Here is a 12267-nt window from a genome sequence, read left to right as displayed (position 1 = left end):
TTAATCTATTTTGAAGTGCCTCCAAGACTGTTACTGTACAAAATATGCCTTGAGTTTGTTCTGAAATGCTTCACGAGGTATGTTCTCAGCTCAGGCATCAGTGTGTGTGGCCTGCCTGTGTTGCCGCCTATACATCTTTGCTCTCATGGCACACTGGGCCAGCTCCTCGAGGATGAGGAGGATGAGGAGGAAGAGGTGGCGGAGGTAGTGGTGGTGGTGGTGGTGGTGGTGCAGAGCAGACTGAACTGGGTCACGAGGGGAAGGCTGCAGGGCATCAGGCTGAGTCATGCCTCAGGACAGAGAAAGGGCTCTTTTGGGGAGAGCCGCAGTGAAAGGAGTGCGTGGGAGAGAGAGAGAGAGAGAGAGAGAGAGAGAGAGAGAGAGAGAGAGAGAGAGAGAGAGAGACAGAGAGAGAGAGAGAGAGAGAGAGAGAGAGAGAGAGAGAGAGAGAGAGAGAGAGAGACAGAGAGAGGGTGGTTGGCCAGCTTGACCCAAAAGAGAGACCTGCTCCACTTTCATCCCTGTGTGTATGTGTGTGTGTATGTGTGTGTTTGTGTGTGTGTGTCATGAAAACAAATACATGAATAAAACAATACATTGATTAAAAGTACTAATGCTAAATAATCACTACTGAATGGATATTGAAATAATATTTTGCCCAAATGTAAAATCAACTCATTTCATGTCCTGAGAAAATGGAGCAGCGCAAGTGAGTGTGCTGGTCCAAGATAAACTGAACATTAGGGACAAGGATGAATTAATTTTTTTCTATGATTCATATTTCAAAGAGACTTTGCTTAGCATGGAGAATATGTTTAGCTTCTTGATGAATGGGGGTGAAGAAGATATGGCACAAGATTGTTTTCTGAGAAAACATTCAAGTCCTGATTTAGCCCAAAAGTTTCCCTTTACATAAAATTAATGTTTATTCACAAACGAACTTTGCATTTTTAGGGGTCAGTACTATTGTGAGTAAAAGTACTCCTTAAATGTTGAGCACGACTACTCCCTGATGAATTCACTTGCAGTCTTTGGGGATAAGCACACTGTCCTGAGAGGACCCGTGAGAGGACTATAGTGTTTGGAGATTGTCCTAGAATGAGGACACTTCCCGGGACCCTGTTTAGGATTCCACCCAGGGCCTGTTTACCAAACACGTTCCTTAGAAAGCACACTGTGCCCTGGTCCTTCCTGGAGTGGATTTGCAACGACTCCATTGTGCCCGGCCCTGCACTCTCATGTGTCCACCTCTAACAATGGCAGAAACCCAGAGACCCAGCTTGACATTTTTTTTTTTTTTTTGCTTTTTCGAGTAAGGAGACAAACGGGGGAGGGGGGGGGGGGTGAATAACGTCTCAGTGGTTCAGGATTCAATAGTTCTGCCTGTGTAGCCAATGTCCGGCCTCAAGAAGGGCTTCTGTTACCTGGCCAAGCCCCAGAACATGTTCTGCCTTCGCCTTTTCGCTATTTTGTTATTGGCAGGCCCAAAGGTTCAGAGGGTCAGCCAGAATCCGCGGTGCCACACTACTTGATAGGGGCCGCACAAGTTGGAACTCATCACTTAAAGCGTATCATTGTACATGTTTTATGGAAAGAAAACTCGTGGACTCACTGACCCCCAGTTTTTCACTAACCAATAGAGTATCTACACCACCCGCCCAAAACAAAGGTGTCTCTGGTTGAACTCGTCCAGTGACTTCTCTCCCTCCATGTACCCCAGCCTCACATTGGCGTTTCCCACAGTCAGAAGGAGGAAGAAGGACAGACCAGGCTCAGGTTCAGCAGCACAGTATCAACTTTATTTGTTGCCTCTCCTTTTTTTCTCAGTCGTAAAAAGCAGCACTACATGGAAATGGAAAAAAAGAGAAACATTTGGAATGCCCCTGACCCCGTACGGCAGAGATGGACATGGAGATGAGACAGTGGTTATGAACTCTTCAACAGGCATGTAGTTTTGCGTCTAGTCAGATCGATGTCATTTTTCATCCAACCAGAGACAGGGCTCAAAAACCCTTTCGTCAGTGATTTTCATACGTACACCAAGTCCGTCTAGACACCAAACCAGTTCCTGCATCCTGTCAGATGGACTAATGACCATGGAAGTGATTTTGGACCATTAAAGTCAATCACATGACTTACTCGTACACTTTATTTTTGTCAAACTTCCTGGTACAAGTTGATTCCAATTCTCCTGCATCCTACGTGCAGTATTCCAACACCACCAGACTACTCAGAACTTCCGAGGATGTGTCTGTGTGTCCGAGATTCATAAACAAGCGTTTCCCTATCCAACGACCCATGTTCATGCACCTCACCCCTTCATCACCAACACTGACCACCATCCTCTCTGAATTCCAGCAGCTATGCATTGCAGCTACTTAGCCTTTAAACGAAACTATGATCAAAAGAATGAATAACTGAATGAATGAATGAATGAATGAATGAATAACTGAATAAATGAGTGAGTGAAGCAAGTTTTCTGCCAGTGAGATAGATAACTGTCTAGTGTTGGAGCTAGCGCTTTAAGCATTGTTTAGAATATCAGGCGTGGTGTGTCTGGTGATTATACTAGTATGTGCTGGCAAGAGACAATGGAGAAGAGCACTGGAGTAACAGTCATCAAAGCTGGAGACATCCGCACGAGTACATCTGAACGCAAAATATACCTAACAGATTGTCACCTTCAACAAAAGCTTTGCAAGTGCATACACATACAAATTGGGCATATATTACAATGGAGTAAAAACAACAAACATTACAACTCAATAAAATAAATTAATTTATCTCTTTTTTTGTATAAAAGCTGGGTAGTTGTGCTTTTTCTCTGTTCAGCAATTTGGTTTTTCTTTTCAAAGGGTAATTTGTGTGGCATTCTGTAGCGTTGAGATTTTGACTAGAAATATTTTGAAAGACATTAATAGTGAATGTTATGTTGTATAGTTATCGATAGTGCATTAGGAGTACGCTTTGAGTTTGCTATGTCCAGCTTGGACTTTGTCCATTTACAACACAATCCATGTCATTTGAAGGTTGTGGAGAGTGTCTGTTTTCTTCTGATGAACTGTTGGTGGTTGCAGGATGTTACGTTAAACTTGGCTTCACTAAGGTCACCACGCAGCTCTGAGTGCATTACACCTTCCTTGTTTTCACCACTGTACAAAAATAAATTACTCTCTCTTTTTAAGGAAGGAGATCTGCAACTCTCTCACTCTCTCTTTCACTCTCTCTCTCATGGCTGGAAATTATCGCTTCCCATAACTTTGTTCAAGCCAGTGCCTGACTTCTTTCAGGTTGTAGAAAAAGGGACCCTTTCCTCCCAGGTAGGCTATTTTTTTCTTCTGGACGATGCACACCCTCTCGTACGACACGCCGTAGGCCACGTTGGCGTTGTTGTCCATGCAGTCGGCTACGAGCTGGCACTGCGGGGGCAGGGAAAACTGGTCGAGGAGCTGCTTGGCAGCCAGGACGCGTTCCTCCAGGCTGCGGTGCTTCCTCACTTCAAACGAGCAGGGGGACATGGGAGGGGCGGCCCAGCCATCGGAGGGGTGTGCCTCGTCGATGTAGACCAGGAGGAAGTCCGCCACATCGGAGAACTCTTCAACCAACCGCCGGAAAATGGGCAGTTGGCTAATGAAGGGGGGTCAGGTGGCCGAGCCAAAGTTGACCACTAAAGGGCGGTCGGACGACTCGAAGTCGAGGAGGCGGCACACGTCCTGGGGGTCGCTGGTGGGGCTGCGACATCGGCTGCTCAGACCGTTGACCTTCACTACCTTGGAGTTGGGTGCCTCGCTGCCGAGCTTGACCTGGATAACAAGAGGGAGAAGGAAAGAAAAAAACAGCTTGTTATTAAATCATAATGTAATGCAGGAACTTTACCTCAAAGCATGTTTAAATGGCCAGTGACGTAATCATTTTGGCAAAACAAGGATCGACCCTCGCAATTACACATGCACTCACACAAAGACACACACACACACACAGAGGGAGAGAGAGAGTTAGAGTTCCTCACGTTCCTGGTGGAGTTTGTCATTACATGGGAGAGGCAGTTTACTCTAAATCATCTGAAGCCTTGCTTGGTTTTCTGCTGCTATGGTTACAAGTATTTTGTCTAAGTATGGACCCTTTCAAGAGAGTTCCATTATCAGCATCATAGTTGGCCCCACAAGACTTCCTTTTTAACATTCCATATGTTATCTTAATGCAGAGGAAGTAGATTGGGGCCCAAATAGAACGTTCAAGCATTGTTTTTGTTTTTATTGTTGAAAGGGTCTATAATAAACACCCAGCAGACTGTGTGCTAGCCAAGTCCAGCCCATAAGCCACTAGGATACAGAGGCAGTGCTACAATCTGGGGGCATGTTCGTGAGCCCCCATGTACATGCCCCCAGAGTGTATCCTATAGCTGCCTGGCTACTTTAGCTGTTGGAACTAGCAACTCAGGCTAGGTAAAACTAATTGTTTTCAGGGGGGTTTTTTTCGTACTGACAGTAGGCTACTCGGTGACCTATGTGAAAAATCGCTGGACTTCTCCTTTAATGATCTTTAACATAAAGAATACATACAAAGTCTAGGCTACTTGTTAAAAGTTATTCATGAGAGACCATGATAAATGATTTCATGTGTATTATCAATTCATCAATTTATTATAAACAGTAGGCTACATTAGAAAGTAAAGTAAAAGCAAGAGTTAAAGAAAAAGACCTAGAAAATATTAATAGAAAGGGAAGCGGTAGCAGGAAAGTAGCCTAGTGCTTGAAATACAGATTGTACAGTGTAGGCGTGAGGGGGAGTGTCACTAGGACTGTTACCTACTAATTTTACAAAATTAATTGTGCCTAGAGATTAAGGATGATTGCGTAAAGGAAGCAGTTCTTCGTAAGAAGATGTTATGAATGAACCACTATCGAAGTGTGAATGAACTTTTGTCCCTTCCTCAGACTTGGGAGTTGAGTTATGGCATCATAGCTGGGCACAACGATCAATGCCCACATACTGATTCTGTTGTAATGTGATAGCGCTTTGTTTGATTTTTTGGTCAAAAAGTAACAAGCACAGGAATCGTGACATTTGGTGACATTTTCAGCTGATTGAGGACATTGACTGTCGGTCTATGTACCGTTTGAGGAACAAACTTCAAGAATTTAATTCAGCTGGAAAAAAAAAACGATAGCCTATGGAATAGTCTTGCACAATGCAATGATAGATAGTTTAATCCTAATATAACTACGGATGGACTTCCTTCCTTGTTCTACCCGAATTTATAATAATTACCATTTTCACTTGTGGTTGTTTAGGTATCCCACTAATGAAGTGGCAGTCGTGCCGCTTCACATACCTGTTTGTAGGCATCCAGGAGAAAGCTGTTCCATATTGAGCGCACGCCGGCTGAGGTTAACATGCGCTGCCACTCGCCCACGGGCGCCGACCCCGAAAAACTCAGAAGTGATACCACACGTTTCACCAGCACCACCGAGTCGTAGAGTACGAAGAACAGACAGTTTGAAAAGAACCCCGGCAGGATCTGCAAAGTCACTAACAGGTCCACGCTAAGCATGCCCATTTTCCGATTCGCGGGTGGCGCGTCCACTCTTGAATCTTGTAAGTTCACCTTTTCTTGCACATTTTGGCCGTCGGTCTTCTTCCCCAACCGGTTGTTGTTACAAACTCTCATTAATGACTTGGAAAGTAAATTTGGGTGGATCCTCACTTGCGCCACGGTGTAACTTTGGGTGCATACAACTGCCCTCTGCAGAGAAGTAGTGTAGTAGAATGCAGACTTGAGACCAGCCAAGAGCAAGGTTGTCAAACTTTCCCCTGCCCCCTGTAATTACTGTTCCTCTCCGGTGAGAAACCGTCTCTGTCGCTGTGTCTTTTTATACCGTAAATCATTCCCTGCGCGGGACTAAATTTCTGGCTTATCTTGTGGGGAGATCGTGACGTCATCTAAGGGCTTTCTCTCCGGACAGACTAGGAAACAAAATTGATGGAAGGCGACAGCGGGGAATCTGATACCACCAAAGAAGACGCACAAATGTCAATTAGTAATTACCGATGCAGTTATTTAAATAGCCTACACTAAGAGAGATGCATAGAAAACACATTTGCTTGTATTCAACAGAAGATAGATCAGGTTTACTTTCCACTAGCCTATTCCAAACATCTCACTGACGTCAAAGTTATTGTATCCAACAACTGTAGCCTAATGTTGACATTACAAAGGCGTGCGCTATGATGCATGACATTTGAATATTTCCGTTTTGTTTGTATGGTAGGGTTAGCAACCTTCGCTGCTGTCTGAGCACGCACTAAATGAAGGGGAGGGAATCGTGGCGAGACGGTATGAGGGTGCCTGAATAGCAGCTCATAGAGCGCCTGGCTCACGTCAAAAGCGTGTTAGAGTGGTTTTCCGACCTCTGGCTGTCCCAGACACGGATGCGTTGGAACAGGTTATGGTTTCCCCTCCGAAACAGCAGGCGTTGTGCACTACGAAGGAAGCACTCTACTTGACCTCTACTTGAAAAAACAAAAAAGCAAAACAAACAAAAAACCAAAAACACCAAAGCCTTGTCATGAACATGTCACTGCAGATGCCGGACTGCGATTAGGCCATTGCTTATTATCCACATCTGCCCTCTGCTCTCTATATATTTGCAGATTTGTTAAATACATTGTGTATGAATGGTAACTCATAAACATTTCCACTTCATGTGCAATTATTGTTTTGTTATTATTATTGTTATTATTGTTTGTTAGAACTGTTTATGGCTCCTCTATGATACTGTTATGGCACAATGAACAATAACAAAAAAATGACACCTGCCATAGTTGTCAATCATATGGAAGAGGTAATAGAAAGCCACAATCACCTTATTTGGCATTTACAGGTTGAACTGAGGTGCAGTGGCTGTTTTAGATCAATCTATAGAAAGATCGTTTGATAGATAGATAGATAGATAGATAGATAGATAGATAGATAGATAGTTTGTAGAATTCAAACTTATCATATGTGCACATGCACTATGTGACTTTTGCATGTGCAGCTGTTACTCTCTGGTATGTATGTCTATCTATGGGTGTAGAAATAAAGGTGTATCACATTGCAGTATGCAAGGAGAGTCTGCCTTTGTTTTGGGCACTAACCCTTTAATGGGCTCATTAAATGTTCCATTTGAGCTCTTAAGCCATGCCACTTAGGTGGGTTACACTATAGTCTTAAGAGGATAGTCAGAAGTCAGAGGTCTAGTTCTAAAACAATTTTTCTCAAAGTGTAGTCTGGGGACCACTGGTGGTCCGCAAGCTATCTGAAGTGGTCCGCAAGCAGACATGGTAAAATATGATATGAATGGTTTGCAATATTGAACCAACTTCTGCAACACTGCCTATGTAAGCTACGCCAGTTTAAATCATATGAATCCTCCGATACAATAAGCAGGGTGCAAAGACAATAAGCAAGGTGGTTCAGTGAGTAGGCCTTTTGTGTGTAATATAGCCTACTGTTAAAGTAGGTCTACTGTTTTTTTGTTTTTTTAGCTAGGTGGCCCGTGATTTTTTTTTTCCACTGTTCCACTGTACCACTGTTCTGAACTGAGCCCATCTCCTTATGGCAGAAGGTTCCAGTGATATGACAGGTAGAGGTTCCCGTTGAAGACCACTGCAGTGTCAAGGGGCGGAGTAAATGGGGATAAAACTGTGTCCAACTGTCGTGTAGCATTGAATGCTCTCTGCCCGCAGTGGGTCCCTGAAATATGCTGTTCTACTGTGTCGTATTTCTTTCTCATTCAAAATAGCAGAACAATGTGTGTGACAGCAATGTATGTGAATGGGCAGCCGTGTCCTACTGGTTAGTGCTTCGGACTTGTAACCGAAGCGTTGCCGGTTCGAACCCTGACCAGTAGTGCCCTTGAGCAAGGCACCTAACCTTGCTCCCCGAGCGCCTCTGTAGCAGGCAGTTCACTGTGTCGGGATTAGTGTGTGCTTCACCTCACTGTGTGTTCACTGTGTGCTGTGTGTGTTTCACTAATTCACGGATTGGGATAAATTTAGAGACTAAATTTCCCTCTCGGGATCAACAGAGTATATATACTTCTACTATAGGGAGCGGACAGGAGCGAACCTGAGGACGCTGTATGCGAAACGCGTTTGCTCTGAATAAAATCGAGTAAAAGTCAACAGTTTGCGGTAGAGCAATCTTAGTGTGCGGATAGAGCAATCTTATTTTTTGCTATTTAAGTATGTTCCTGCAATCTACCTGCACCTAACCAGGCTGTGCGTGGATCTTGGTTTCATTTGGAATACTTATACTATAGGAAATAGAAAGGGGACGTCTGGCCAAAGTTCTGCTAAAAAAATTGCGCAACCAGTTTTGACATTCCAATTGAAAACACAGTTATCGAACTGATATTGTGGCTAATGGTCACTCGCATGGCATGCAGCTTGGACATGCACATAAGCACTGACATCAGTGTGGCACACTCCACTTTCCACGTTCTATGACATTAGATTCCATTCTTTTCGACACAAACCCATACACCACCACCGTAGACTACGATTTAGTTTTGTTGCCACTGATAAATAAAACCCATTGTCTATCGAATGCTTGTCAGTTAAAAATGTTTTGCCGCTGGTGTCTGGGCAGGTGGCAGAAAATGTCTGCAGACTCATTAGCGATGGAATTTGCGTGGCCATGGTTTATAGCGACATTGGAAATATAGGCTTTAATGGCCTCTTGGCCAGATGGACCTGCATATCAAATCCCAAATTTGTCAAAGGTTGGTATGGGTATTCCCAGACTAGTGACTGACATGTCAGAGAGTATAAAGGATAGTTACAGTAGTGTTTGGGACCACCCTTTCTCCCCTAATCTCTTCCTCCTTCCCTTTGTTTGTACCCAATCACCAACCCCCCTTCTCCCCTCTCTCTCCCATTTATCTCCCCTCTCTCTCTCCCCTCTATCCTCTCTCTCCCCTTTATATCCCCTCTCTCTCTCTCCCCTTTATCTCCCCTCTCTCTCTCCTCTCTATCCTCTCTCTCCCCTCTCTCCCCTTTATCTCCCCTCTCTCTCTCCTCTCTATCCTCTCTCTCCCCTCTCTCCCCTTTATCTCCCCTCTCTCTCCCCTCTCTATCCTCTCTCTCCCCTCTCTCCCCTTTATCTCCCCTCTCTCTCCCATTTATCTCCCCTCTCTCTCTCCTCTCTCTCCCCTTTATCTCCCCTCTCTCTCCTCTCTCTCTCCCCTCTCTATCCTCTCTCTCTCCTCTCTCTCTCCCCATCCTCTCTCTCCCCTTTATCTCCCCTCTCTCTCTCCCCACCCTCTCTCTCTCCTCTCTATCCTCTCTCTCTCCTCTCTCTCCCCTCTCTATCCTCTCTCTATCCTCTCTCTCCCCTCTTTCCCCTCTCACCTCTCTATCTGTCCCACTCCCTGTCTGTGATTAATTCACTTAAGTATCTCTCAAGTTAAACTTGTTAACAGATGGCTGCTGTCCACTATACCCAGCCCAATTAACCAGCTGCCTCCCAGTCCTCCACATGTATGTAAAGGGCAAAGCACCAAAGCACTACCCTGGCTAAAACCAGACTCGTTAGCAAACGAGCTCTCAGCTTTGTCTGGTTCCCAGGCCACTAAAGCGCAGCATCTTCAGAGAAAGGGACCTGAATGCTTTAAATGCCATTTGAAAGGAAACTCATTAATAAAGTCAACCCCCTCCCCCACACAGACACAGACACACACACACACACACACACACACACACACACACACACACACACACACACACACCTCTCACCTCGTAAAATTCCTCATGGTTATTGGTTACCTTAATACAAAGTGACTTTGTGGGCTAATCTGTGTATTCTTCAAAGTTTAACAATTCATTATTTAACCATTGTGTAGAGCACTTAGACTTACCCAGAGACAAGGCAAACTTGTCCCTTTTTCACCACAGACAATAGCATCATTGCACACAATTGTATGGCGGTCCCTATTCAAGCCATTTATTTAAACATTGGCAATACTGTGAATAATGGAGTTTAAAACGTAGTCTAGATTTGAATGGCCTAAATATGCCTGGACTTTTTGCTGTAATCTGTAACGTGGCGTCTATTATTGTTCTTAAAATAGAACGAGAAAAGAGATGAGTAACATTTGGAAGAGAGATTTGCTTTATCTGGCATTCAGTATTTTAATCCATCCTATTCCAACAGAGACAGGCTCTTTTTATGTCCCAGGACTGATTGGTGCTCTACACATATGGCCATCCATGCATGTATTTATAAATAAGTATAAGTATATATACTTATGTATATATACTTATGTAAATGTATTAAACAGCATCGTATGGCAGACTGACATCATGGAATCAGTTGTTTAGGTATTGAGTGGCTATTGCTGTTGCATGAGATATTTTTTATTTGAGGAAAATAACAATTACAAATAACATGCCAAATTGTACAATTTGGCATGATAATATTTTGTCGGTGACAAATAGATGTTTGTCTTTCACTGACTTGTATATGTCACCTTGTGTATAATTCTAGAGATAGGGCATATTATAACTGACTTGTATGTCACCTTGTGTATAATTCTAGAGATAGGGAATATGATAACTGACTTGTATGTCACCTTGTGTATAATTCTAGAGATAGGGCATATTATAACTGACTATGTCACCTTGTGTATAATTCTAGAGATAGGGCATATTATAACTGACTTGTATGTCACCTTGTGTATAATTCTAGAGATAGAGCATATTATAACTGACTATGTCACCTTGTGTATAATTCTAGAGATAGGGCATATTATAACTGACTTGTATGTCACCTTGTGTATAATTCTAGAGATAGGGTATATGATAACTGACTTGTATGTCACCTTGTGTATAATTCTAGAGATAGGGCATATGATAACTGACTATGTCACCTTGTGTATAATTCTAGAGATAGGGCATATTATAACTGACTTGTATGTCACCTTGTGTATAATTCTAGAGATAGGGCATATTATAACTGACTTCACATCCCTATGAGGAGCTGTGTGTGGCAGCAGAAACTTTGAAACTCCACTGGCATTGATCTGCCTCTGTTTTGTCTGGACCCAGTGGATGCCATATTAGTTTACTTTGGGTCACTTGTCTGGCTCCACCGTAGGAGCAGAATGTTGCAGGATACATGATACTAAATCCTACTCAACACAATACTATGTCCCTTTGACTCTCAGTCAAATGTCATGATAAACACAATAATTACTCTCTAATGGGCTTTATGGTGTTTAAAGCCCCCAATGTCGTCTTCCAAGCAGCGCTGCATGGAAGGCACTAGGGTTAGGCAAGGGTTAGGGTTAAGGTTAGGTGCCTCGACGGTCACAGCGCTGCCTTGAAGTCGACGGTGGGGGCTTAAAACACCATCAAGCCTCTAATGGGCTGACCCACGCACTGCTGTAGATGGCTATCATATAGGAGTTGCATAACACTCCCGATGCCCTATTCCAGGAAAACAGTGCTTGTATAAGGTGGTTTGCAACACAAAATGAATATTTAAAGACAATGCTCATATGGCCACTGTTCTGGCCATATCATGCAAGCACAACAGTAGATTATATACCACATGTGGTTCTAATGTATGGACACAGACTAACGACACGCACAGTGTTTGCACAGTATCAATACAGGGATTCCATACATACAAAAAAGCCCTGGTTAACATGCATATAGCAACAATGAAATGGAGATTATGTAACCTCATGTCATAGCGTCCAGCAGGGGCCAGAGCTTGTGGTTTTTAAAGACGTATGTCTTATCATGACCAGAGATAATGGCCTATGGAGCACTGTGAAGGAGAGGCTGCAAGCACTGTCCAACCAATACAATGTAGCCTATAGTATTACCTGTGACCGAGAGTCATGAGCGTAATGCTAAACTGAAGGCTATGAGTGGCTACAATAGTGGGTCTCCATAATTAGGTCTCTTTTTACCCCACTGCCCTGGCCTCCTTTTTTTTAGTGCAGACGGTATGTTTCTATAAATAAAGAAGTGAATAAAAATATCTTGACACAACATAATGGTCTTGTTTCATAATGTTGTTGTTATTGTTAAGCTGCTCTTACCAAACCCAGGATTAGCAAACCTAAGGATTAATATTAAAGAGTCCTTCATATGCTACAGAAATGTGCCACATAGTAAACGCCATAGGTTAAGGAAATAACGGGAATAACGATGGCTACAAAAAAATAAATCTCTCTCTCTCACACACACACACACACACACACACACACACAC

General features: G+C 43.4%; 1 protein-coding gene across 1 annotated transcript; it reads right to left on the bottom strand.

The window, feature by feature from the left end:
* Positions 1–1777: 1777 nt before the first annotated feature.
* On the bottom strand, positions 1778–6272 carry dio2 (iodothyronine deiodinase 2). Its single transcript, XM_042073240.1, has 2 exons — positions 5336–6272; positions 1778–3803 (listed from the first exon to the last, which is right to left on the bottom strand). The coding sequence occupies exons 1-2, from the start codon at positions 5669–5671 to the stop codon at positions 3243–3245; spliced, it is 897 nt and encodes a 298-aa protein (XP_041929174.1). The 5' UTR covers positions 5672–6272; the 3' UTR covers positions 1778–3242.
* Between the last annotated feature and the right edge of the window lie 5995 nt (positions 6273–12267).

Source organism: Alosa sapidissima, chromosome 19 (assembly GCF_018492685.1).
Source record: "Alosa sapidissima isolate fAloSap1 chromosome 19, fAloSap1.pri, whole genome shotgun sequence".
Lineage (NCBI taxonomy): Eukaryota > Metazoa > Chordata > Actinopteri > Clupeiformes > Clupeidae > Alosa > Alosa sapidissima.
Note: the sequence above shows the minus strand (reverse complement) of the source record. Positions and strands in the feature narration are given on the sequence as shown.